The sequence below is a fragment of the Meleagris gallopavo genome, chromosome 11 (assembly GCF_905368555.1).
Source record: "Meleagris gallopavo chromosome 11, MGAL_WU_HG_1.1, whole genome shotgun sequence".
NCBI lineage: Eukaryota > Metazoa > Chordata > Aves > Galliformes > Phasianidae > Meleagris > Meleagris gallopavo.
In genome coordinates, this window is record NC_139414.1 from 14,168,622 (window position 1) to 14,195,270 (window position 26,649).

Genomic DNA, 26,649 nt, shown 5'->3' on the forward strand with positions numbered 1-26,649 from the left:
CGAGCACTGTCATGGTATTCTTCATGCGTGACATTCATACTGGAAACAGAAGCGTGTTACAGAAATCAGACACCCACAAAAAGCTCTGAGATTGCATCGAGAAAGAACAGGTTCCTGCACAGCACCGACCTCTGACCAAAAAAAAAAAAAAAAAAAAAAGAAAAAATAATAATAACAAAAAGTAGGTTAGATTAGCAAACAAGATAGCTCCATGGAGGCAGGGAATGCACACACATGGCCCCGTGCGTGCAACCATCCCCAGGCTGGGACTGGTGGCGGCTCTGAGGCTGAGTGTCCCTCTCCTGGATTTGTTTTGTTATTTTGTACAGGGCTGAGGAAGGCTCACGGCCTGAAGGAGTTAATTAAGGAGTTAATTTCCAAAGAAAAAATCCTAAACTCTGTTTATTTAGCAAAGGATGAGGCACTTCTTCCAGGAGTGCAGCTCATCTGGGAAGAGGCCTCCAGGATGCTCCAAACCGGTCGCTATGGGACAAAGGCCCAACAGCCCCTCACTCATCTCCAACTCTGAAGTCCCCATTGCAGAGCTGGGGCAGGAGGCACCCCACAGCCCCATCCCCTGTGGCAGAAGCACCTGCAGCACCAGGGGACCAAGCACAGCCCCCATGATTTCCCCACCCGTATATCACTGGGGCCACAACTCCTGGTTCAGGATTAGGGCAGGGAGTACCCCACCAATTGCTGCCCCCTCAATGTCACCTCCCATTCGCACGGCTGCCACCAAGTGCAAAGTGAGCATCCCTTTAAGCCAAGCAGGTACAGCAGAGGGCCAGGGGCAATGAGGCCTCGCCTGCTCAGCACCGATAGGAGCAGGGAGGGGGGGTCCCAAGGAGATGCACCTCTCCTCACACCCCAAAGCCACCACTGCTGTTTTCAGGACCCTGAAGTGGCATCGGGACACAGCACGGCAGCTCCACGGGTGGGGGACGAGAAGGCGTTAAACTGGAAGAAAAACGCCAAAAATAAAGCAAGCAACCCCCAACGAATAAAGCCAGGCCGAGCTCCGGGCCCAGCGGGGCTGCTGCTGGCTGACCTCTAGCAGGGGACATTCCGGGACCGGGCGCACACTGAGTCCACCCCGGAGCGGTGCAGCCCCGGCCCGGCAAAGCGAAAGCACCGAGCTGCAGGAGAACGACAAACGGCAAAGGGCTTGTTTTGTTCTGGTTTGTTTCTCAACTCCCTTTGCTTTTTAATTTCCTTGCTGTAAAACAAATAGAATATAAATTAAAAACAAAGAAAATAGGAAAAAATAAAATAATAGAAGGAAGGAAAGCCCCGAGGGCAGCTGCCGGAATGGCTCCGTGGCACCGGAGGCAGCTCCGGCTCCGGGAAAGCCGGCCTCCGAGCGATCGGTAGCGCCGTGCCATCTCCCCGCCGGGCTAAGGGACGGCTCTTCGCACCCCCCCCTTCGCAGCCCCGAGCATTTCGGCTCCGAGACCCGTCCAGAGCCCCGCGCTGACGGCTCCGAGCACTCGGCGGGGCGGAGCGAGGGTAGCGAGAGCCGCATCGGTTGCGCTCATTGACACATTTCTGTTCATTGCCACGGCCCCGGGTCCCCAGCAGGAAAACCGTCGGGGAAAATCAACCGGCGGCCTCGCAGCGCAGCCCCGCCGCAGGCCCGGTGCGAATAAATAAACGCACACGGCTGAGAGACGGGGCATCAATCAGTGCGCCGTATTTTCATCCAGGGCCATACATTTCCTTACTCGAGCAACGCTTGGCCGCCGATCCCCCTCCCTCCCCCCGAGAACCCGGCTGCAAAGAGCAGCGCAAACTGCACGGCCCCCCCACTGCTCCCCACCGCAGCACCGCTCCGTGTCCCCGTGCCGGCGAAGCCCCGCCGGGTGCACACTTACGGGGCCGCTTTTTGCAATAATAACCACAACGGCTACAAAGAACGCGAGAGAGTCCTGGGAAGAGAAAAAAATAAAATAAAAAAAAAGCATCAAAAAAATTTGTCACAGTCTTTTTTTTTTTTTCCTTTTTTTTTTTTTCTCCTTTTTCTTTCTCCTTAAAGATTCCGGTATTAAGAGTAAAGCCCCCCCCAAAAAAAAAAAAAAAAAAAAAAGAAAAGAAAAAAGAAAAAAAGTAATATATAGAGATATATAAAAGATAAGAAAAATGATTAAATGATTCTAAGAGGGGAGAAAAAAGGGATAGGGAGCGCACGGGGTGTCCGGATGGAAAAAGCTCCGTTCCCCTAAAGTGGATCCCACGAGCAGATGGATAGGTTACCAAAAATTAGCTAAAAGGAAAGAAGCGGTGGAGGGAAAAATTACGAAAAATAATGAAAAATAATGAAAAATATAAAATCCGGTGCCATGCAGCAGGATGCTGGCTTCAGTCTTAGGGGGGAGGGCGACTCGCTCAATGCGAAAGAGACCCCCAAAAAGCAAGAAGACAACAATTAAAAACCATTTCTCGTTATGAAAGAAAGCAGCAGCGCTTCTCGCAGCTCTCGCCCCGCGCCGCGCTTTGGGGGCTCCGTTCCGCACCGCTCCGCTCCGCGCCCCGGGACCCCCCGAACCCCTCCGCTCCGCGCCGCCGCGCGCTGCTCCGCGCCCGCGCGCCGCCACCCCGCCGCGCCCCCACGTCACACCGCCACCCGCCGCCACGTGACCCGCGGGCCGGGCGCGACCACTCGGGGCGCGGAAAAAGGGGGGGCGCGGAGGGGAGCGCGGAGCAGCGGGGGTCTCTCCGCCACCGCCGCCCTCACGGCCCGGCGGAACCCCCCGCGCTGAGCCCTCGCGGAGTTCGGCGGGGGCTGTCGGGGCGCGGGGGCGCGGCGGTGACGGCGGAAGCGCGGTAGGGGAGGTCCTCGTCCCTCCCCGCGCTGGTGGCGGTGGTAGAGTCTGCAGCTCAAATTCCGAGAATTGGGCTCTGTTGATTCTTAGAACTGGGGTTCTTAGAAGTGGTGATGCAAGGAGTTTCTAGGAAAGCCCGGAGACCAGGTGATTGCTGCTTCTATTGCCGCGGCCGATTTTACCCTTTAATTCTCTCTCTCTCTCTCTCTCGCTCTCTCTCTCTCTCTCGCTCTCTTTTTTTTTTTTTTTTTTTCTTCTTTTTTTCCCTCCTCTCTCTCCCTCCTCTCTCCCTCCACTCCTGGCGCTGAGCCGCCCCTATATATTTCTTCCCATTCCCCCCCGTTCCCGCGGCAGGTGCCCCGACGGCACTCGGATATATTAAAAAAAAAAAAAAGAAACGAACAACCCAAACAATCTCCATCCTTCCATCCTCCTCCCGCTCCCTTTTTTTTTTTTTTTTTTTTTTTTTTTTAACCACTCGCTTCGTTCTTTCGGAGCGGCCCTAATTAACTAATCGACCCCCGGCGCTCCCCTCTACCCACGACGCGAGAGAAGCGCTGCCCCGTGCCTCCCGAGGCCGTGCCGCCCCGCGCTGTCCCGCTCCGGCGCTCCGTCCCCGCAGCGCCGGCAGCGCGGCCGCCCCGCACCTGCAGCCTTCGGGCGGGCGCAGCGCGGAGCCGCTCCCGCAGCCCGTTCGGCTCGAGGCCGCTTTGCGCTCCCGGGGCCGCTTCCCTTCCTCGGGCCGTGCTTTATATTTTTATTCTCCTCATTTTTATTTCCCTTTCTCCTCTCTTTCTCTCTCTCTCTCCCCCCCCGCGCTGTCGTTCTTTTCCACCGCGCGAAGCCGCCCCGCAGCCTCCTCTCGGGGCCTTTTCCGCATGGTTTCCATTCCCTTTTGCTTTTATATTTTTATTACTATGATGATTGCGTTCTCCCCGCGTTCCGATTGTTGTTATTCCGTCCCCGATGCGGCTGCGTTTTTTGCAACCTGTGGCGGGGCCGCGCCGCGATCTGTCAAGCCCCGGGCGAGGAGCGGGCGCTGATGGAGGAGAGTTGCGGCATTTCCCGGCCCGGGGAAGGGGGGAGCCCGCGCGGAGGCCCGGCCCGACCGCCGCACGTCCTCTCCCTCCCGCCGGCCTCGGGGCGGGGGAACCGCGTTGGCTTCGACGGGGAACCGGGGCGGCTGTGAATAAAGCGCGGTGCGACGTTTGGGAACGGGAGAGGAGGGGAAGAAAGTGCGTGAAGCGACTCTGAAAATAGCACGCAGCGCTCAAAATAAGAACGACGTTTGGGAACGGGGGGGAAAAAGTGCGTGAAGCGACTCTGAGTGTAGCGCTGAGCAGGGCTCAGAGTCGTGATCGTAATAACAAAACCGCGGGGAGGTCCGCGCGGAGCGCAGCCGCGCACGGAGCGGGGATCCCGGCAGCGCTGCGTCGGGGTGCGGGGCAGCCTCCGGTGCCCCCAGCGCGGCCCTTCCCCTGTGTTTACTACCGCGGCGCGTTTGGCGTGGGGACAGAGCTCGTAAATCTGCCGCCGGGAGCCGCGCGGTTGGCCCCCGGCCACGCGCTATTCCTGGAGCGGCCGCGCAACCTCCGCGCTCGGCCCCGCCGCGCTGCGCAGCCCCTCTCACCCCCCGCCCCCCCCGACTCCCCTCCAAAAAATACAGAAAAGGGGGGTGCGAAAGGAAAATGCCATATTATCATTATTATTATTATTATTATTTAGCGGTTTTTTTTTTTTTACCCCCCATCATTACCAAAAAAAAAAAAAAAAAAGACAAAACAAAACCGAAAAAGCCCAACTTTGTTGTGAAAACTTTCGTGGTCGGGCGGCAGCGACCTCTCTCGGTCGTGCCCCCCACCCCGGTCATTCTACCCACCACCCCCCCCCCTCCTTCCCCTCCTGTAGTTTGCAAAGTCACAGTATGAAATGTTATGAAATCGCCTCTTGGGAAGGAGGGAAACAGAAAGCAGGGCGTTTGTTTGGAAAAAACCGGCAGCGGCCTCTCAGATATGCCTAAAAAGCTGCCTTTGACCCCCTGTTGCATTTCCAGGGAAAAAGCAAATTTGGGCTTAAAATCGTGAGTCGAAACCAAGACAAACAGAGCCGGCCTCGCTTTGCTTTTTGCCACTGATTTCAGGAGTGCGGGGTCGGTGCAGAGCTGGGCTGGGAGCGGGCAGATGTGGGACCAGGGCAGCTCCGTGCTGAGCCACGTCTGTCTGAGCCCCAGCTCTTACCCCGTGGAAGTGTCACTGATTGGGGTCAGCCCTCCTCCATCCGGGGCTGCACGCCGAGCCCTGGCCAGAGGTTTTAAACGGTTAGAAAATGAGGATTTGCTGAATTGTTTTGACTGCTGGAGGGATGAGAGCTTTGCGAATGAACGCAGGCTTTCTCCAGCCGTCCTTGGGGGGTTACAGCTGAAAAATCCCTAAGAAAATATTGTAGGGCAGCCTTCTCTCTATCTATAGAAACAGAGAGTGAGGCAGAACCTGAGCTCCTGTTATTTTCTTCTAACGATGGGATTGCTGCTTTAAAGCCATGTAACGCAGACAGCAATTTTTGCCCCGTGAAACAAGCCATCAAGCCATTCAAATATTCAGAGGGTGTCGAGCAATTTTCCAGGGGAATGGATTATTGCGTCGTTCCAGTAAGGAAAAAAAAAAAAAAGCTCTGTCTGCGAGCAAAGCAGATCAAAGAGCTTGGGGATGCATTTCGGTCCCAATTTCCAATCCCCCTCCGTTCCGACTGAGTCAGTATTCGGAGGGGAAGCGGGGATGAACCGGGTGGTTGTTACTGCGAAGGAAGAAGTGGGAATGAGAAGTGATTCTTCCCGATCCCGCTGAAAGAAAAAAAATAAATAAATAAAAATGAGAATCTGTCAGAAGTCTTCATGATACTTTGTAGACATCGCGGGGAGGACCTTAAGTCTGCCCGATGAGACAGAAATAAACCTCGCAGAAACACGAAGATTCGGAAAAAAAAAAAAAAAAGGCTGGAAAAGCTCATAAAAAAAAAATAATAATAATAACGTCGCTCAGACGCGTTTTAAGAGAAACAGAATTACATCGAGCAAATTATATGTTTTCCAGGTTTGGTCGGGGTGTTGTGTTTTCCATAGGGGAAAAGCTCCGTCCCGCAGCGCGGCTGACTGCTGCCATCCAGCGGTGCGTGTGCGCGCCGCGCTGCGCGGGGACGGCGCTGAGACAGCGGCGATCGACGGGTTCCCCCCTCTCCCCCCCTTTTTTTTTTTTTTTAAATCCGAATTTCTGCTTAATTTAGAACGGAGCGTAACGCTGTGCTGCTTTTATTTCGTTATTTGTTTGTTTGTTTTTACTTTCAGCAGCCTGATGTTAATTTGTAGGATTGTTGTCGTTTTTGTTTTGTTTTGTTTTGTTTTGTTTTAGTAAACCACTGACTGCCTTCCAAGACCCATTACAAAGCCAGGTGGTAAAACTCGGTGTGTGCTTTAGCAGCGGGGGTGGATACCCTCTTAATGTGTTTGAATACCCCGTTAAAAAGAACCTGTTGTTACAAAGTCCATAGGTGAGCAGAACGGAGCTCTCACCTATAGGTGCATTTCTCAGTGCAGTTTCTGTCCGTCCACGTATTTCTTGTGGTGGCTGAAGAACCATTTCATGCCCATTTTAGTGCTGCAAACTCCCAATGAAGGGCTTTTATGGGTTCGGACAGAGCCTAAAATGTTGTTTTCAGGTTTCTGAGAAGTTTGTAAAATCTAAATTTGGTGGAAAGTTGCCTGCGTTCTTGTAACCTCTCATTCCGTTTTATAGCAGCATGGGAGTCTATAAACAGGAGCCCTGTGTGTTGAGTGCCTGTATTCTTTCCTAGATCTATTTTTAAACCATTCTTCTGTTTGGCAAAAAGTGACACTCGGTTTCCATGTTTACAGCAGGCATTGGCAAACCTCAGGAGTTCACAGTTTGCAGTTGGGTTAGATGGATGTCCGAAAGTTAGCGTCTGACCAGTCGGCTTCAGACTACAAATTTAGACTGCAAATGGATCCTTCCCTGCATTTATTCTTATTTTGTTTTAAATCCGCTCTAGACCTTGTGTTCCCATTGCAGCGGGGCATGTCAGCCAAAAGGCACATGTACCCCTGAAGCATTTAGTTCTCCAGGCTGCTTAAAAACCCCTGTGGTGCCTGTGGAGCTTCATACCTGAAGCAGGGAGCTGGGAGAGGAGTAAGAATTTGGGGTCTGTATTTTTTCCCCCCATTTCTCCTTGCTGATGTGCTCCCTTTGGGCTGCCTGCTGGGATCGTCTGAGAATCCATGGGTTCTGTGAGAAAGATGGGATTGCTGCTGGCAGCAGGCAGAGCTCAGGATAAGTACAATGCAGGACAGTGGGTCCCAAGGAAGATGTCCCTTCCTTAAATCCATTTGGCTCTGTAAATACAGAGGTGCTCTCTCCTGGGTAGTGCACCCCGTGCTGCACTTGTCCCACTGCAGCCAGGTGGGATGCTGGGATCCTTGCTGCCAACCGAGCTGCGTCCCTACAGCACAGAGATGGGGAGGGTCAGGTCGCTGACATATGGAGTGGGGACAGCGGACAGCGGGACGCCTCCCTGAGCCCCACGGGGATGGGGACTCTGACAGTTGAGCAGTGCTCAGCCTCACTCCATTGCTTCGGCTGGGACGTAGCTGCTGCCTTCCCTTGAAAAATTCATGTGCCAATTGCTTGGGGTCATTGGGAAGGCTGCAGCAGGCTCCACGCTTCCCAAGGGCTCTGCTCAGCTCCCGGGTACGTGCCCTCGGTGGGAAACGTTGGGGGCGGCTCTGCTGCGCTCCCCCCGCGCTGTGTTGTGGGTTGTTTTTTTTTCTTTCTTTTTTTTTTTTTCTGCAAAGACCAAAACAATGTGGAGACTTAAGCCGGGCTGGCTTTCAAGGGCAATCCTTTTAAACCCTCTTTTGAAGTACAAACTATAAAGTTCCCCGCAGTGCTCAAGAAAATATGCAGTTTTCCTGGTTCCAAATGCTGATAATAAACCCGTTCGGATAATGTATTGCATTTCCTAGAAACATTTGTTTGCTGGCAGGAAATTGGATCACATTGAAAGTTAGCAGAGACCGCTCGATAGAGCGAGTGCAATCTGCTGGCGGAAGGGTACGATGGAAAAAACGACAGGGCTCGTGCTGGCGATGCTACGTTTGATCTGTGCTGACAGTGTGCTAGGACTCTTCTCTGTCTCTCCTTTGCTTATTATTAACCAAGCCACGTTTTGGCCTAGACGCCAACCAGAAGCTGCTAAATTAATAAAAACTGCGCTGTGACAGCTAAAGGACGCTCGGTGCCCCCTGATTGCGTGGCACGGGGAAAGCTGAGCTGGGTGCTGGTGTACCCTCAGTCCCCCACACCTCATTTCTGTGGCTGTGGCTCGGCAGTGGAGGAACCTAGCATCCGTCTGTGGGATGGGGGGCAGCTGGCAGTATGCCCAGGCTGGGGGTGAGGGGGCAGGATGGAGCTTCCCCTGGGCGGGCAGTTTCGGAGTGCTGTGTGGGATGAGGTTATGGGGAAGAGAGACTTCAGCCATCCACTACTCTGGGGTGATGCAAAGGAGTCGGCACAGCAGGCGCTGGAGGGGTAGGAGAACAGGTGGGGGGGTGATGGGTGCCCTCCTCCAGATTATCAGTACGGGGGGAGAGGGTAGGGTGAGGAGAAGCCTCCATGCAAAGTGGGATAGGAGAGAAAGGAATCTCCTCTTTGCGGAGGGTGAGGGGAGGATGGATGGATGGATGGATGGATGGATGGATGGATGGATGGATGGATGGATGGAAAGGGATTCCCTAGATGAAGGAGTGGATGGATGGGAAGAGTTGCTCTGTGCATGGCAGAAAGATGGAGAGATGGGGGTTGCAGCTTCTCCCCTCTCTGTGGTGCAGGGGGCAGCTGTGGGGGGTTTCCCCTCTTCGTGGGGTGGAGCTGGGGGTTCCCTCCCCACACAGCTGAACCGCTTGGCACTGGGAGAGCAGCACTGGCCCTGGGCTCCCTTCCAGGAATAGGCTTTCTCGGGGAGGTGCCAGCAGGGAAGGGCCATTCCCTGAACTGCTGGGGCAGACCCACTGCCTTCCTGGAAGGCAGCAGCACTGACAGTCCCATGTGGCCACCCCCGAAATGGGCCCCGACCTTCCTCTCCGGGTACAGCAAGCCCCGGCATGCAGCCTCCAGCACTGCCGCTGGCCCACACCTCTGAGGTACTGGGCAGGAAAATTTCGGGGTGGGGGACATTGGGGTGATACTCTGAATGCAGCTGAGCGTGGGGGAGCATCCTAGGGTGGGGGGGCATGGGGATGGAGAAGATCGTGCTTGCCCATGGTGGTCTTCTATGCTCCCCATCGCTTCTCTTTGCTCCTCATCACTGTCCCTTTCTCCTCAGAGCTCCTTCCCTGGAGCGCAGAGGTTGGGAGGGGCAGGGTTAATGCTGCTCTGCTAGAGAGGGGATGGAAGGATCCTGCGTCCTGCAGCCAGAGCGCTTGGGATGCACCTGCCTGCACCAAGCACTGCGCTGGGAGAGGGGATCTGGGAGGGTGCATAGGGTCTGGGTGTCTCCCCACACCCCCCCCCACCCCCAACTGCTAGTGCTGTGAGTAAGGGAATTTGGCGACAGCAGCAGCTTCTCACGTGATGCTCACAGGCACAGAGTTCATCTCAGTTTGTTGGTTTACAGACAGGTCAGTCCCTGTATCTGTGACACCGGGGTGAGCCACCGAGAGCCCAGCCAAGGGCGGGATGTGACCCAGCAGCCCCAAATGGTGGGAACACAAATGTGTGCTGAGCTCCTTGCAGAGCCCGAGCTTTCAATTGCGAGTGGCTGGCGGTGAGCAAGTACAGAAAGGTCAGAGCCTGCAGGATTTGGGAAATGAGTCACTTTTTGTGCGCAGGCTCAGAGCGGCAGATCTTGAAGATTTGCATTTGATGGCTGCAGTGGGACTGTAAACCCCTCTAGGCTCTGCTTGACATCACGCCTTAAATCATGCCCCTTCTTCCCATCCCAGCCTCTCTGGAGCAGGAGGGGAGCTCCATCCACCTCACCTGCAGGTACAGGGCTGCACATGCTCTCTGCAAGTGCTGGTGGTCCCGCTGCATCACTCCAGCTTGCAGAGTCAATCACTCGCTAACTGCACATCTTGTTCCTGCTGAGGACTTCCCCCTTTGTTGGTGCCAGGTTCATTGTGTTTGCTGGTTGTTAGTAAATGTGGAAGTAACAGTGTGAGTTAACTCCTGGGTTTCCTTGCCGTGCTGCCCCAGCCGTGCTTCCCGTGCAGCCAGCTGCTGGAGACAAAGCTTGAGGTTTGGGGAAGGCTCTTCTAGCAGCTGGAGGAAGGCATTTGTTTGGGTCCTCATCCGTCCCCGCCACCAACTTCCTACACGATCTTGGCCAAGTCATTGTGGCTCTTGACATCCGCATCCTCCCGGCTCTGTCTGGCTGTCCTGTCCCAAAGTGCTTCTCCTGCTGCTCAGTAAGGGTGAGAGTGGCTCGGGAGGACCAAACTCAGCTGCTGTCCAGGTTTCTGAGAAGAGCAGCAGCAAGTGCTGGTGTGTAAGTCATACCTGTTAACGAGGTGCTGGGAGCGAGGTGCTGAGAACGAGGTCTTTGGACGTGGGGTTGGCTTGGAATTTGATGTTGGCAGGGGAGAGTTGTCCCTGAAAGAAGTGGTGAGAAAATTCTCACTTGACTTCCCTTCCCCACCTGCCTTCAAGCTCCTGAGTCATGGAAATGAAAATCTCCTTGGCATACGCCCATGGTTTGGGCTAGAGGGTGTGGAAGAAACTATGATTGGATTCTCAAAGCCTGTGGTTGTGATAAGAACGTATTGTACCGGAAGAAACAAATGTTAACCTTACTGGAGAGTGCAGGGTTTGTTATCTCTAGCTTTTATCCCACTGATACTGTAGGGAAACAGCAAGCTTGTGCCTTGCCACAGCCAATTCATTATTATCTGCTAACACGGTGTTTGTTTTCTTGTGCTTTATTTACAGGTTTGAAAGAAACTTTTGGACTGTGAATTGAGGCATTGGGTATGTACATTTCAATTTTCCCCCTACCCACCTTCCCTATACAACGTTGGATTAAATGTTTCTTTAGACCCAGCTGAGATTCGTTTTCAGGAAAGCAGCTTCTCTGTAGAAAATACATTCACATGAGAAAGGAGGAGGAGATGGGGCTGGGAAAGAGGGGTCAGAGTGGAATTTGGTGCTGGAGGTGCACAAGCAGCCCGAACTTTAGACGTGGGGCAATGTAGGCTGTCATGGGAGGCTGCTGGACATCTCTGAGATGGGTCACTGGGTGCTGTGTTGGGAGTAGGCTGTTGTTCCTCTACTCACCACATCCTTCCTTGCTGGGAGAGGCTGGGCTGCAGTGTGGGCAGCAGCCCAGCAGGTTGGATGAGCTCCACTTCTCACTGCCATCATCGATTCAGTGGGAGAGAGGAGATACAGCTCTCCTCTGGGCTGGCCACCTGAGAGCAGGGAAGAAGTCTGATGGTGGATGATGGCTGGTGCTCCACCATGTGAGCAGATGTTGAAATTCTTCACCATCAGCTGGGAACTTCATGGCTCATTTTGATTCCCATGGCCAAGTTGGGATGAGGGAGCTGGCTCCTGCGGCTGAAGCTGTGCTGGGAGCTTCAGGAGATGAACCAGAGGAGCAGTAGTGGTGGGAGGAGTGGGCTGGGGGTGGGGCTGCCTTGGGTGAGGCAGGAGCCTGTGAGATAATCCTCAGGAGGGTCCAGTTGTCTTTGCTTGCAGGATGCAACTGAGACACACCAGCTCTTGCTGCTGCCCCTGGGGCCTCACCAGGGGACCTGGGGGCATCCCTACAGGGCAGCAGGCTGCCCATAGGCATCCTGGAGCAGCAGTGGGTTCTCCACTGAGGTTTGGGTGCTCTTCAGGCTTTTTCTTCATTCCCATCTTTCTGCTTCTGTCCTGGGCAGACTCAAGATGGCCTCACCAGCAGACAGCTGCATCCAGTTCACGCGCCATGCAAGTGATGTCCTCCTCAATCTCAACCGCCTTAGAAGCCGGGATATCCTGACCGACGTCGTCATCATTGTGAACCGGGAGCAGTTCAGAGCCCACAAAACAGTGCTGATGGCCTGCAGGTGAGTGGGAGCTCCCTCTGCTTTTAACCACTCCACGGGGGTGATTGAGCCCTCTGTGACCGCTGTATCTTCTGCTATTTTTGGAGCTGTTCCTTCTGGCTCTAGGGCTGTGGATTTTCAAGCCCAGTTGGGTCTGAAATCCTTTTCCAGGTCAAGGATTGCTTCCTAGTGACCTCTAATAAGCATCCCACCATTACCTCACCTCATTACTGCAGATGCCTTCCGGGGTTTCCTGCTGACAATCTAAAGATTTGGAGAAGCAAAGATTTGATTATTAAGACATCTGAAAAATGTTTTGCCAGCATTCTTTTTTTTTTTTTTCCCTTTGGGTTGAAAGAGTGAGCATGGATGCCCCAAGAGGCTTCTGAAAGAAGTGAGTTAGTGGGGAGGGGAGTGGTGGTAAGGACAACGGAATAAGGGAAATTTCTAAAGCAAGGCGGTGGGGAGCTGTTGAGCAGGTGAGATCTAAAAGCAGGCTGTGCCGGTTGCTAAAAGTGCAGTGCAGAAGACGCTTACTAAACTAGGAAACCAAGCTTGATAATAAGGGGGAAGCTCAGGGAATACTGTAATTGCCTCCTCCTCCTCTCTTCCCATGCACAGGACTCTGTGAGCTAAGGGATTTCAAGTAAGTTCTCCTTTCTTCTTCTTAATCGTCGTAATGATTGTTTTCCTCTGCTCTCTCTGCAGTGGCCTCTTCTACAGCATCTTCACTGACCAGCTCAAGTGCAACTTGAATGTCATCAACCTGGACCCTGAAATTAACCCTGAAGGGTTTTGCATCCTTTTGGACTTCATGTACACCTCCCGCCTGAACCTGAGGGAGAACAATATCATGGCTGTGATGGCCACTGCACTGTACCTGCAGATGGAGCATGTGGTTGATACTTGCCGAAGGTTTGTCAAATCTAGGTGAGCGCCACAAGTGAACTTTGGAGAGCCTGGCACGGTGTGTTTGGGCGGGAGAGGGGAGGGCTGACAAAGTAGCTACAAACTTATCTTTATGTGCTGAAAATGAATGCATCTCTTCCTTTTTGCCTGATTCCAGTGAAGCTGAGATGGTGTCTGCAGTGAAGACCCCAAGGGAAGAGTTTTTGGCTGGCCGGATGCTGAACCACCCAGAGGTGATGGCTTATCGAGGCAGAGATGTCTCAGAGAACAGTATGCCTCTCCAGAATGGGTCCCTCTGCAATGGGAGGGCCTTCGCACCTGGCTTATTCAACAGTTTGCCTGGATCCTCCATTTCCTACCCTGGGTACAGCCCTCTGCCTCTCAGTGGCTTCCTCGTGGATGATGAGTTGCGGGAGATGAGGATGCCTCTCTCCGAACTCTCAAGGGTGAGTGCCTTCCCCAAGGAGAGGATCCCGTGCGACAGCTCCAGGACAATCCCCACGGAGTACATGAGAACCATCACCGACATCTCGGCCAACATGTGCCACGCCACCATCTATTCTCCAAAAGAAGGTGCTGCTGAAGAAGCCAGGAGCGACGTGCACTACAGTGTAGCTTCTGGCCCCAAACCTGTTGTCCCCTCCATCCGGAACAATTCCTACTTCTCTTGTGACAAAGTGGCCAAAGAAGAGGAGCGGACCTCTTCAGAGGATGAGATCAGCCAGCACTTTGAGCCCACCAATACCCCCCTGGACCGCAAGGGCCTGATCAGCCCCCAGAGCCCCCAGAAGTCAGACTGTCAGCCCAACTCTCCCACTGAGTCCAGCAGCAGCAAGAATGCCCGCATCAGTCAGAACTCCAACTCTCTTTTCACCAAGAGCCCCACTGATCCCAAAGCCTGCAACTGGAAGAAGTACAAATTCATTGTCCTCAACTCTCTTAACCAGAGCACCAAGCAAGACAGTGCTGACCAGAATGAGATGGGAACCCTCTCTCCTCGCACCTACATGCCCATGTCCACTTGCCAGCAGTCCATGGAGCCAGAGCATCTCAACGTGCAATCCCCCACCAAGATGAGCGTGAATGGAGAAGACTCCAATATCCCCCAAGCGAGCAGACTCAACAACATTGTTAACAGGTAAGAAGGTGTCCCCTGGCAGATAGGACTCCCTGTGTTGTTGGTGAGAGTTTGGAGGTGTGTGACATAGCTGTAGTGTTGTGCTGGGGTGTCCGGCTGTGAGCAGGTGGAAACCTCTGCGCTTGTTGAAGCACTGCCAGTGTTATCGGCTGGACTCCAGCTGTCCCCATGATAGCAGTGCCAGCTTGGCCTCATGGTGGAGTTGGGAACGCAGGGTCAGGAGTTCCCAACCTGCTTCTGCAGCTCTGGATGGTTTCTGGAGCATGAATTTGGCAAGCATGGTTTTCACCCAAATCGCTGCCTAGAGCTTGTGGTTGGCTGTAGGCACTGCAAGGCTGAATTAGCATGGAGCAGCGTGCTGTTCCCTGGACCTGGATATTCCTAGAGAGCTTTGAGGTCATTTTACAATGGGCACCTGCAGGGTGAGGCTCAGGGACCTGTTGTTGATCAGGGCCATGCTGTGCGTCTTAGCTCAGAAGTCTCCCCATAAACCATGGGTGTTCCCCGCGTCTGGAATGATGCAAACAACAAGGACCGGGTAGCTCAAGCACAGCAAGAGCCTTCTCACAGCTGTGTGTGTTGCTGTCCTTCCATAGGTCCCGGGATGGGTCCCCACGCAGCAGCGAGGGGCAGTCCCCTCTCTACATGCATTCGTCGAAGTGCAGCTCCTGCGGCTGCCAGTCCCCACAACACACTGAGATGTGCCTTCATACCTCTGGCTCAGCCTTTGGAGAGGAGATGGGGGAAACCCAGTCTGAGTACTCTGACTCCAGCTGCGGTGAGTCCTGCATCCCGTTCACCTTTTCAGCCAGCAGGCAAGGGGACATGTTCACCCAGTGCTCTTCATCCAGGGGAGTGCCAGACCTGTCTCTGGTGCCGGTGGATCACAAAGCGCTTTATGGTGTTAACTGGCTGGCCAGCTCTGTGCACACGTGTGAGATGCACACAAGTGGGCATTGCTTCTGTCCTCCCCTTCCCCGGCACCATCCAGATACTTTGTGTGGGGAGTTAGTCACCTGCTGCTAACCTGGCAGCTAAGGACAGGAAATAAATTGAACTCCACCCTGCCACTATCACATGAGAACAAGCTTGGCAGATGTAATGATCCTAATGGGGATTGGGCAAGGTAATATGTCTCATGCATCTGTCACGATACCTTCATTATCAGGGAGCCAAATGTGCACATCTGGAGAAATGCAGATAATGAGCCTTGCAATCTTGTTGCAAAACCTCACAAGCCCAGAGACAATATCTGTCTGCCTGTAGCTCAGGGAGAGGGAATGCAGAATTGTCACTGTGGTGTGGGCAGAGATCTGTAGCAGTAACCCAGGTGTGATGCTCAGAGCTCCACGCAGCATTTAAGAGTTGGGCAGCCTTGTAACAGGGGACCTGCCTGCTTCTTCAGGAGATGGTGGTCTTCCCATGCTCATGGAAGACATCTGTACCATAAAGGTTGAAGACCTCTAAAGGTGCTGGAGTTGCTCCAGACCAAGCATCCTTCAGAAGATGCCTAAAATAATTGGGGTGCATAGAGTTGTGCATCACCCGTCTCACCGCTCTCCAATCTGCTCCTCAGAGAACGGAGCCTTCTTCTGCAATGAGTGTGACTGTCGGTTCTCCGAGGAGGCCTCACTCAAGAGACACTCTCTGCAAGTCCACAGCGACAAACCCTACAAGTGCGACCGCTGCCAGGCCTCCTTCCGCTACAAGGGGAACCTCGCCAGCCACAAAACCGTCCACACAGGTACGGCGTCTGCAGCTCCTCAGGGGCTGAGTTTGTTTGCTATAAAGCACTGGGTGTTTATCTAAACGTGTGGCTGGGGGCAGATGTGTGCCCTCTGGGTTACTCAGACAAAAAAGGAAAATCAAAAAAATCATGTCGGGTTTTTTTTTTTTGGTTGTTGTTTTTCCTACATCCTAGAAATCCAGATTGTATCTAGCCTGGCAGAAAGTCTGCTGATAGGAAAATCTGTGAACGAATGGGCCCTGTGAATCAGCACAATGAAAGCTGGGAAAGGAAAGGGATATTAGGGGGTTAGTCATTTGCTGACAAATCTGGGGATTTTTATTTCATGCTTTTATTAATGCCAACAACGAGCTCCCTGGCTGGAGAGGGAAGGTCCCACAGTCCCACTGGAGCTCCACATAGCTGTAGAGACAAGCGGGATGACACAAGCACCAGGCTGGGTCTGATGGTGCAGGTTCAAAGGTCCTCTGACTCCCCCCGGGTCCAATTAATCCACCAGGCAGGAACCCATTTGCCCTTGAATGCTAAACAAAAGAAAAAGGCAGGAAGGGACAGGCGATGGCTTGTTCCGTTCCCCATTGAGCTCATCTTCAATCAGCCTGAAGAAACTAGTTAAAATCTTTTTGCAACTCCCCCCTTGCCATGAAAAGGCAGCCAGGGCTGACAGCAGGAGTCGTGTCCGAAGAATGAATGGAGCCAGGTCACCAGGCATGCCATGGCTTCCTGCTCTCTTGGCTCTTCTCACTCCTCCAAGGAGGAATGGGACGTGCTGGGGACTGTCAGGCAGCTGTGTGCCCTGCTCAGTGCTGTGGGGACACTCAGGGTGCCAGCTAGGAAGAGTGATGCTGTTAATCCTTGCTGCCTGACTTTCTCTTTTGCCCTGGAGGCTGCAGCTCCCAACCCCGAAATCACCAATAGCAGATGAACTCCGCTCCAGAGATGAGCGAGGCTGCTTCTGCCTGTTGTTCTCTTCCTAAAATACCTGTGTGCTACAGACACCTCTAAAGGGGTCAGGCACTTGGCAGGACTGTGCTTTGGGACTCGCATGCGTATGGCACAGTGATATTTATCCCCTTGTCCTTTCTGTTGGACTCTTCAGGAGAAAAGCCGTACCGCTGCAACATCTGTGGGGCGCAGTTCAACCGGCCAGCCAACCTGAAAACCCACACACGGATTCACTCCGGAGAGAAACCCTACAAGTGCGAGACCTGCGGGGCCAGATTTGTCCAGGTTGGTGTGAGCTCTGAGACCACAGCACCCACAGGGGTGGGACAAGGCCAGGATCCTGCTGAAGACCTGGGGCAAATGGAGGGGGCTGCGGGGCCATGCAGAGGATAAACTGGGGTTTGATGTTGGTGGAGACCAGCTTGTTGGCTCAGTGGGAAACCTAACCTGGGGCTGCTCTCTCGCAGGTGGCCCACCTCCGTGCTCATGTGCTCATTCACACTGGGGAGAAGCCATACCCCTGCGAGATCTGTGGCACACGTTTCCGGCACCTGCAGACCCTCAAAAGCCACCTTCGAATCCACACGGGCGAGAAGCCGTATCATGTGAGTGACCAGCCTCCTTCCTTCAGGGATTGGGATGCTAACAAACCCGCCGGGTGGGAAGACACCAAATCGTTCACACGGGCTTGCTGCAGCATTGGAAATGCTCTGATGTGTGGCCAGCACTGGTGCATCAGAGCTGCTTTCCTATTCTTCCTCAGTTCTGGAAGAAGGTTACACTTCTCTAGATAGCCGTGGCTTAAATTACAGCCTCCTGCTGTGCGTGGGGATGGAGAGAGGAGCTGTGTGGAGGCGTGCCGTGCCTTGCTGGGTCAAGGTTTGGGGGCTCGGCAGCTTCCCCGCTGCTTCTCCCACTGTACCTCCACTTTCTCCACTCCATCTGTGCAATGGGCGCAGTACACAGGGGGAGGATGGGTATTTGCTTGGGCGTGCTGCTTGTCCGCTTCCAAGGGATGGATGGATGTGTCCCCGGATGTGATTTTGACGCCTCGTGCCTTTGCTTTTTGCTCTGCAGTGTGAGAAGTGCAACCTGCACTTCCGCCACAAAAGCCAGCTGCGGCTGCACCTGCGGCAGAAGCACGGGGCCATCACAAACACCAAGGTGCAGTACCGCATCTCGGCCAACGAGGTGCCTCCAGAGCTCCCCAAGGCTTGCTGAAGGCCAAGGATTTCCCAGGAGGAGGTCAGAGGGAAGCTGTCCAAAGGATACTTGCAACACTTTAATGGAGAAAAAAATATATATATAAAGAAAAAAAAAAAAATAAATTCATCACATGATGGAGTGCCTCTAAACCCATAGTGCAGATAGGTGGAAAACATTAGAAACAAACTAAAAAAGCATAAAAAATAAAAATAAAAAAAAGAACAAACACGGGTTTTATTTTTCCCAGTTATGTGAAACAAAAAAAAAGAAAATTATTCAGATCTTATTGTATATAGAACATAAAAATGAAAAGTAGTCATTTTAAATGTCTGTGCAGTGGAGTGTTGATAAACTCTGGAGTCTAACCTTCACAGCCTTTGCCGTTTGAAGATGAGGAATGTAATGTTGATTTATGGGAACAGATTTTTTCTTTTGTATGCAAAATGTGTGTTCTTTTAAAGAGAAAGTATGCTATTAAAGAGAGGGCTTTAACTTTTTTAACCAAAGGTGAAGGAATCTATGGCAGAGTTGTAAATATATATAGATATAAATATATAAATATATATATATAAAATAAATATATATAGACCTTTAAAAAAGCTATATTAAAAATATATAAAATGCATTAAAAGCTCAGTTGGACTCTGCAGGCAGAAGCCACTCTGAGAATCTTTATTATGATAGAGCACTTAACGAGATATTTTAAAGTATTGCATCTGTACAAGTAAGAAAATATTTTGTCTAAATGCATCAGTGTATTTGTATTTTTTTGCAAGTGAAGGTTTACAATTTACAAAAAAGTGTGTATTAAACCAACAAAGCTGCAGAAGGAATTTAAAATAATAATAAAATGTAACTTTTTTGTTCTAGTTCTCAGTCTGTATATATGTAAAATGTGGTTTCGCACGGTGCCTTTCTTTTCAATGGAAGTTTTCAATGTATGGACTATATTGAGCTCAGTTTCTTCTTCAAGGTACAGCCTGATGTTGCAGAAGGAGTTTTGGTGGAACTCTCTGTTGGGGAATGTTTTTATTTTGTTTGTTTTTGTTTGTTTGTTTTGGATTATATATTTTTTTTTTTCAGTCTTATTTTACATGCTTGTGTTACAAACAATCTCGGGAGACAGGGTTTGGGCTGTGTCTAAACTGCATTAATGCGTTCTGTAAAATATAGCTGTACAAATAAAAGAATAAAATGAAGAAAAGTGAAGCACCATGCAGTGACAGGTCTGTTTTTTTTGCCTGCCTTCCTCCTGGAGCCTCTTGAAGCACAGAATGGAAGGGGCTGAGCTTCTGTGCTGCTCCCAGCCGCGGCCGGGTGGGCCTGGGGATTCTGCTCAGCAGGGAGAGAGCAGCTGGGGCTGAAGCCACCGGGGGCCTTCAGTATGGGGGGAGACCCAAAGTGCCTCCTGCTGTGTGCTCACAGGTTGCAGCAAGGCAAGGGGGACTCGCCGAGGGCACCTCTGTGTGCCATGGGCAGCGCTGCTGAGGGGCAGGACCGGGTAGGCCTCAGCTCATGTTTTGTTCATTTGGGGCTAATTGGGGTGCAGGGCTGGAGGTGACTCACTGCAGTGGGTCTCGAAGCACCAACAGGAAGAGGAGGCTGCGGGATGAGGTCCTGCTGGCCACAAACCCAGGCACGCTGTTGTGCCCGCCGGCCACGTTCAGGTTCTTCCCTGCTGTCAGGAGCTGGATTTGAGGCTGCAGCTTTTCTTGGTCCTTGCATTTGGCACTTTTGGAAGCTGCTGGCTGTGCTGACAGTCCCCGCCATTCCCAGACAAGCAGGCCTTATTCCTGTGACCTCCTTTTCCCACTGTGTTTGCAAAACAAATACTATTTTCCTTATCATTTTTTTTAACAATGATGTCATGCCTTATCCAGGCAGTCCAGCTGAAGTGACAGCCACCTCTGCCTTTTGTCCCCAGGTAGAGGTGAGGGCACACTCAGCTCTACACTATGCATAGTTCAAGCCTGTAAATGGTGAACTGGCCAGGCCAGCCCATTGAAATCCTAGCTCCAGAGAAGGGGCTTGAGCAATTCCAGTCCTCTAAAGGACAACAGCAAGCTGATAAACCGACCACCTTCCATGAAGTTTCCTAGGCTATGTCTGAGCAGCTCTTTCAGTACCCTTCTCACTGCCATTGCACACAAAGACATCCCAAAAAATGGGAATGTGGCCACGTTTTCATCTGCAACAGAAAGCACGTCAGTGAGCTCTCAGCCCCAGCCTCGTTTTACTTCTAATATGAGACCACAACCAAAAAATGGGTCAGGTTCCCTCCAGCTGAGCGTTTTGGGGGTTGCCTCTCCTTTCCTTGGTGCTGCAGATCATGCTGAAGTACAGAATATTTAAATGCAGGCACCGCACCTGGGACTTTCCCAAATGTGGCCGTTGACCTCGGTGTACAGGGGAACCAAAGGACGCTATCTGCACTTTATTTCTGCTGGCAGCTCCGAGGGCTGTGTCCGTCAGTGCCTTGCAGGATGGTTTTGAGGCATTTGGCTGCGTTCTGGCGGATGCCCACGAGGGGGCAGGCGAGGATGGAGTTTAGGGAGTGCTGGGAATGAATGATTTAAAAAAAAAAAAAAAAAAAGAAGAAGAAGAGAGAATCCAACCTGCACTGTGACATCTGTTGCTCTAGGGAAAAATCTTAAAATCTTGCACCTGAGGAAGAAATGCTACTGGGAGAGAGCTTGATTGGTTGGCATAGGTGAACATCATGAAATTCAATAAGGGCAAGTGTGAAGTGCTGCAGCTGGGTTGGAGCAATCTCAAGCACAAATACAGGCTGAGTGATGGGATTGAGAGCAGCTGGGGAGGGCTTGAGGGTCAAAAAACCCAAACAATTACCACAACCTTAACATGATCTAGCAGTGTGTGCCTGCTGTTCAGAAAGCCAGGTATATCCTGAGTGATGTTGAGGCTAGCAGTCAAGGAGGTGATTGTCTTTTTCTGCTCTGTCCTTGTGAGGCCCCACCTGTAGTGCTGTGTTGAGCTCTAGGGTCCCAGCATAAAAAGACACCAAGCTGCTGTAGCAGGTCCAGAAGAGGCCACAGAGATACTCAGAGAGCTCAGCATCTCTCTTATGAAGAAAGATTGAGGGAACTGGGCTTGTTCAGCCTGAAGAGAAGACCTTATTATGGCTTTTCAGTACTTAAAGGGGCCTACAGGAAAGATGGGGAGAATCTCCTCATCAGGGGGTGTAGTGACAGGACAGAGGATGATGGCTTTAAACTAAAATATAGGTGATTTAGGTGAGATGTTAGGAGGAAATCTTTCACTCAGAGGTGGTGAGACCCTGGCACAGCTGCCCAGAGAAGCTGTGGATGCCCCATCCCTGGAGGTGCTCAAAGCCAGGGTGGATGGGGCCCTGGACAACCTGAGCTGGTGGGGGGCAACCACCAGGAAGTTGGGACTGAGTGGGACTGTTGAAAACATTCTGTGAAAGTTTGCAGGCAGAAGGAAGCTGATGTCCTGCAGTTTGTCCCTAGCCTCACTTGGATCTGTTGCAAGGAAAGACCAGCTGCAGCCCACGGTGGCCAGGAGCAACCAGAAGAATTTCACAGCTCTGGTTCCCAGATCACAGCTTGGCACTACAGCGTGGCTGACTGCTGCAATGTAAGAAAAATGTTTTGTCCCTGCTGTCACGGCAATAATGTGTGGTAAAACTGTTCTGCTCCTGACAGCAGAGCGAAGAGAGCTTGGAGAACATTTTGCAGGAGACAGCTGGGATGGTGAGGTGCAATGAGAGCTGTTCCTGCAGGCATGGTGACAGCAGAGGGCACACTGTGCAGGCGCAGCACTGAGCGTGCAGCCTGTGCACTCGGCTCAGGCACTGCTGTACTGCTTTGGATTTGTGGAGCAAGCTGGAGGAGAGCTGGGATAAGGAAGCAGTCATAGGAATTCAATGCAATTCAATCGTCTGCAGAGCTACATGCCCCACAGCGCTGCTGCAGAAAGAAAGGAATCGAGTCACCTGTGCCACAGACTAACAGTGATGGATTTATCTGGCTGGGGAATGGGGGGGGGGGGAATTTGAACGTGCTGATCCCACAGAGGAGTGGGAAGTGGAAGATCTGCACCTTGCTCCTCTTTGTTTAAACCAGCGTCCTGAGGACATCTGACTGCCTGCATTTCCCATTGCCCAGAAGGAACTGAAGGAGACACTGCAAAGGTGAACAGGGTAAATGGGCTCCCTTTTTCCTGACCCTGTCTGTTGATTTCCTTCAGGTCAGCACAAGAGGGCTTTCTGGACCAGAGCACGTTTTCACATTTGGTTAAATTGAATTTTTTCTTTCAGATCTTTTTCTGAAACAGAATGCTGAAACTCTTCTGCTGGAGAACACCAGAATGATTCTTCAGAATTTTGCCTGAGAGCACGAAGAATTTTGATCCTTTCAACATTTTATCCAGGAACAAAGTTCAAATCTAATAGAAGCTCCATCTCAGTCCATTGGAACAAACCAAGACGAATATAGGGGAAATTTCCAACCAGTGCCCTGGCTTCCAACCTGCCCAAGCGCTCCAAACTCAGGAGAGAAGAAATGGACAAGGAGGGCGTTAGAGCCTTCCTGAGGCTGCTCTGGCTCAGGGGCTGAGTCATCTCCTGATGGGATGCAGGACCAGAGGCAACCAAGAAGCTTCTGCTTCGCCCCAGTGCTGTAGAATGGCAGAGTCAGAGCCAACCTGTTCCTCCAGATCTCGTCCCTGTATGGCTGGCAGAATCACAATAGGCAGAGACACCATCAAAATCAGGGATCCCCTGGAGGACCAAGGGTTTCTGCTTGCCTGGGACTAGGCTGCAGGGAGCATATTTCCAACCACAGCAGCACTGCTCCTAGCCTGAAGGCCCATTGAATGTTACTACTTTGCAGAAGGATGCCTTCCATCCTTCTTCCTTGTGTATGGATAATAAAATGAAATGTGAAAGATAGGCAAGGACAACAGCCAGCAAGGAATAGCCTTTTGTTGGGGCTGGACTCCTGCACACAGAGGTGCTGCAAATGGTGAGCCAAGAAGCTTGGATTTGGACAGGGCATTAAGAATGGCTTCGGAAAGCCCCATATGGACTAGAGTGTTATCTCACACCTTTTACACCAGTACAACCACACTGGCCATGAGAGACTTGGGGGTCATTTGCTGCTACTGGCACAGCTATGAGAAGTAGGGGTTTTGCTGCTGAGGGAAGCCACCCATAGGAAACGTCTCTTGAAGGCAACTGAGAGGGCCAGGATAGGAGTGGTGTCCTAACATCTGTAGTCTTGGACACTTGCCATGCCCAGGGCTGGCCCTGTTCTTTTGACTGCAGGAAAGAGGAGTGACGTGTTCAGGTCCAGCTGCTAGTATGGTGATGTGAGAGATCCGAGATTCATGGCTCTTGGAGCCAGTCTGCTCTTTTTTGGTCCAAATCAGTCCAGTTGCATTCTTTTGCACCAAAATTTGTGGAAGATGCAGTGGCTGAAATGACGTGTGGCTGCAGATGTCTGCCCAGGGGAAAGAATGCACCCTGCAGGGTAGGCAGTGTCTGCTCAGCCTGATTGGGAACCAGCGACCAGCACCAATTTCTTTTGCTGGGCTGTAAAGCAGAGCAGGAACTTTTTCATACGTACTCTTTGTTTCCAGCTCAGCAACGCTATGGTCAGGGGGTGCGGTGTTGGGGGAGCGTTAATTCAGTACTAACTGAAATAATCCTTCTGGAGGTTTCACAGAATCACAGAATTGTAGGGGTTGGAAGGGACCTCTAGAGATCATCGAGACCAACCCCCCTGCCAAAGCAGGTTCCCTACACAGGTTTCTGGAGCTCACTCTTTGTTCCCACAAGCCTTTGACTTTCTGCCGCTAGGAATGGGAAGAGGGGTCCCCTGACACCACGTGTCTGAGAGGTAGCGGGACTCTTCGCAATTTTCTCTGCTCCTGACACCTGGGACAGGGCAGACGTGGTCCATCCTTCGGGGTGTAGGGAGCCGTCCTTCCGGCAGTTTTGCCCGCTGTGGGCTGCAGGCAGCCCGCTGGGGATGGGCGGGGAGAGAGGGGGGAGACCAGCGGGATGGAAGCGTTTCCACTGAGGTTTTAGTGGGTTTGAACCCGACACCGGGGGGGTTCCCAGCGGGCTCTGCAGGAACCTGCACGGCCAAGACACCGCTTGTGCCCGCTTTCCTGAGCTGCGGAGATGTCGCAGAGCCGGGCTCTGTGCGGCCGGCTGATAGCAGAGCTGCCCCGACGGCGGCCGCAGCAGGTCGGGGTCCTGTTCGGAGAGCTCCGCGGGGACCGGGGAGGCAGAAGGAGCCTGCATCCTTGGGGACAGCTCTGCATCCCTCGATCCATTCTGGAACCGGAGGCAAACCCGCCCTGAAGGGAAGGATTTGCAGCTTCGCCGCTGTGCGGCCGTTTGTTACCCGGCGGGGCGGGAGAGCTACGAGAGGAGCTTTGGCACCGGGGCCGTGGGAAGGGCGGTGCACAGCCAGGAACCCCTCACCGCCCCCTGGGGGGGCTTTGAAGCTCGGGGAGGAGAGAACGGATGAGTAGAGTCGAGGACGGGATAAGCAGCGGTTTGGGGAGAAAAACCCTCCGGAGAGCGGGCGGGGGGGAGGAACGCAACCTAGGGAGCACCGCAGGTGTCTGGCCGGCCCCGGGCAGAGCGGAGCATCCCCGGCCGCGGCCCTCCTCCCCCCTCGGGCCGGGCAGAGACCCACCCCCGGCGGCGTGGGGCGAGGGGGGCGCCCCCGCCTTGACGTCAGGAGAAGGGTTTAAAAAGGCGACGGGAGCCGAGGAGATCCCCAACGCCGGAGCCGAGCCGCAGCGGAGCCGTCAGCTCTTCCCCGCCGCCTCCTGCCCGAGCCCGACCCGCCGGCGAGATGCTGTCGTGCCGCCTGCAGTGTGCCCTGGCCCTGCTCTCCATCGCCCTGGCCGTCGGCACCGTCTCGGCCGCCCCCTCGGACCCGCGGCTCCGGCAGTTCCTGCAGAAGTCCCTGGCTGCCGCCGCCGGGAAGCAGGTGAGAGCCCCGCGACGGGACGGACGCCCCGCTGGAGCCCCCGGCACCCTCGCTGCCGAACCCCGCTCCCTCCCCTTCCACGTAGTCCGGCTTCTCCTCCTGCTTCCCCCTGGAGACCCTCCTTCTCCCCCCCGACATCCCGTAGCGGACTCCTGGGTTCCCCGTTGCAAACCCCTCTGGTTTCCCTCTGGACGCCCCGGTGCTATCCGTGCAGATTCTTCACCGCAGCTCCTCAGTGTCCCCGCTCCAGACCCCGGGTTGCTTGTTGCAAAGCTCGGTTCCCTGATAGCTCCCTGGTTCCCTGCCAGGGCTGAGCTTTATGACTAGGGGCAGGAAGGCAAGACCACTCTCCCAGCACATCTTACTGGGGGATAAGGAGTAGCTGCTGCTAAGACAGAGAGCAGAGCTCCTGGGGAAGCTTTCCAGGGCACTGAACCAAGGTTGTGCTGCAGGAGAATGTCTTCTGCTATGCAAAGGAACAGTAGGACTTGGAGGGATGAGAAAGAAAATCACCCATGATGAGTGCCCCCACTCAGCTTCCTCTGTGAGCTTTCTCCTTTGCTGCAAAGCATCCCTGCCGAGTCTGTCTTCAGTGCCAGACCAGCAGTGAGGAAAAGGGGTATGGGGTGGTGCTGGGATGAGCTCCTTTCTGGCACAGCCAGGACGGGGATCTCCTCACTGCACCAGGTAGGTATCAGCACTCTGCTCTATTCTGTAGCCACAGCTGCTCTAAGGCAGCTGCCGAGCTGAGCTCCTGCGGAGCCGTGTACATCCCTGGGCACAAAGGAGGTGAGCCACCAACAGCCAAAGAATAACTGTGATCTCTCCTGCTTTCCCTCTCCTCTCCCCAAGGAACTGGCCAAGTACTTTTTGGCAGAACTGCTCTCAGAGCCAAGCCAGACAGAAAACGAAGCTCTGGAGTCGGAGGACTTGTCCCGAGGTGCCGAGCAGGATGAAGTGAGACTGGAGCTGGAGCGCTCGGCCAACTCAAACCCCGCGCTGGCTCCCCGGGAACGCAAAGCGGGCTGCAAGAACTTCTTCTGGAAAACTTTCACATCCTGTTAGCTTTTGAAACCCACCTGTCCTCCCCATCCACCCCCGCCTTCTTCCTGTTCCCCTGCCCTGAGCAGAACCTTCACCACGAGAGGCGAAGACTGTAAATACACGGTCCACAGTAATGGTGAAAGTAAACACACAAGGAATATTTGAGTTTGATTTCGAGTTGTTTTAATAAAACTTTCAGTTCCGATTGTACACGATTTGCTTGAGTTGTGATTTCTGACTAGTTCTTTAATGACATGCGCTCTGCGATTCTTTCAGATGTACTATTTTTGATTCTTTGTTGCAATAAATTTTATGTTTCGAACAGTGATGCTGAGACTGGCTGGTCACTGAGAAAAGCTACATCCCCTCGCTCAGCCCTCTTGTCTTGGAAACACTGCCCGTCTCAGGGCAAAACCAGCGAGCAGCAGCGCAGCCTCTGCACACACACACACACACACACACACACACACAGGCACAATTTCTCTAAGCGAAATTCTTTGCTGTGGTCTTTCTATGGTACCCAGACGCTCCACAGCGTTTTAGACATCAAATCTCTGTAATTGGGGTTGAGTCAAATCCACAGCGCTGCTGGTTTGGCTGATCTAGAGGATTTGCACCCAGTACCACAGTAAATCACAGCTGCACGTTTGTAGAGATGGGATCGTAAAAGAGGATCGCAGTACAGGCTCACTTCGTGCATACTTTATTCCCTCCTCACTCACAAACACTGAAATATTTTCTTACCTTTATTC

At 52.9% G+C, this 26,649-nt stretch overlaps 2 protein-coding genes and 1 long non-coding RNA gene across 3 annotated transcripts; 2 read left to right on the forward strand and 1 right to left on the reverse strand.

Moving 5' to 3' along the window:
- Positions 1-374: 374 nt before the first annotated feature.
- On the reverse strand, positions 375-2,747 carry LOC146543639 (uncharacterized). Its single transcript, XR_014885443.1, has 3 exons — positions 1,875-2,747; positions 1,052-1,219; positions 375-960 (listed from the first exon to the last, which is right to left on the reverse strand). It is a non-coding gene; the product is annotated as an uncharacterized LOC146543639 (long non-coding RNA).
- Positions 2,748-2,852: 105 nt separating this feature from the next.
- BCL6 (BCL6 transcription repressor) lies at positions 2,853-19,070 on the forward strand. The gene is made up of 10 exons (XM_085232795.1): positions 2,853-2,969; positions 10,817-10,855; positions 11,770-11,937; positions 12,625-12,846; positions 12,983-13,963; positions 14,560-14,741; positions 15,540-15,707; positions 16,810-16,940; positions 17,123-17,260; positions 17,733-19,070. Exons 3-10 carry the CDS (start codon positions 11,777-11,779, stop codon positions 17,874-17,876), a joined length of 2,127 nt encoding a protein of 708 aa, XP_085088921.1. The 5' UTR covers positions 2,853-2,969; positions 10,817-10,855; positions 11,770-11,776; the 3' UTR covers positions 17,877-19,070.
- A 5,543-nt stretch (positions 19,071-24,613) lies between these two features.
- SST (somatostatin) lies at positions 24,614-26,225 on the forward strand. The gene is made up of 2 exons (XM_010716759.3): positions 24,614-24,853; positions 25,706-26,225. The coding sequence occupies exons 1-2, from the start codon at positions 24,716-24,718 to the stop codon at positions 25,916-25,918; spliced, it is 351 nt and encodes a 116-aa protein (XP_010715061.1). The 5' UTR covers positions 24,614-24,715; the 3' UTR covers positions 25,919-26,225.
- Positions 26,226-26,649: the final 424 nt, after the last annotated feature.

Coding starts and splice junctions, on each gene's coding strand:
- BCL6 (XM_085232795.1), top strand. CDS start 11,777: ATGGCCTCACCAGCAGACAGCTGCATCCAGTTCACGCGCCATGCAAGT. Junction 13,964..14,559: donor CTCAACAACATTGTTAACAG/GTAAGAAGGTGT, acceptor GTCCTTCCATAG/GTCCCGGGATGGGTCCCCAC. Junction 17,261..17,732: donor CGGGCGAGAAGCCGTATCAT/GTGAGTGACCAG, acceptor TTTGCTCTGCAG/TGTGAGAAGTGCAACCTGCA.
- SST (XM_010716759.3), top strand. CDS start 24,716: ATGCTGTCGTGCCGCCTGCAGTGTGCCCTGGCCCTGCTCTCCATCGCC. Junction 24,854..25,705: donor CTGCCGCCGCCGGGAAGCAG/GTGAGAGCCCCG, acceptor CCTCTCCCCAAG/GAACTGGCCAAGTACTTTTT.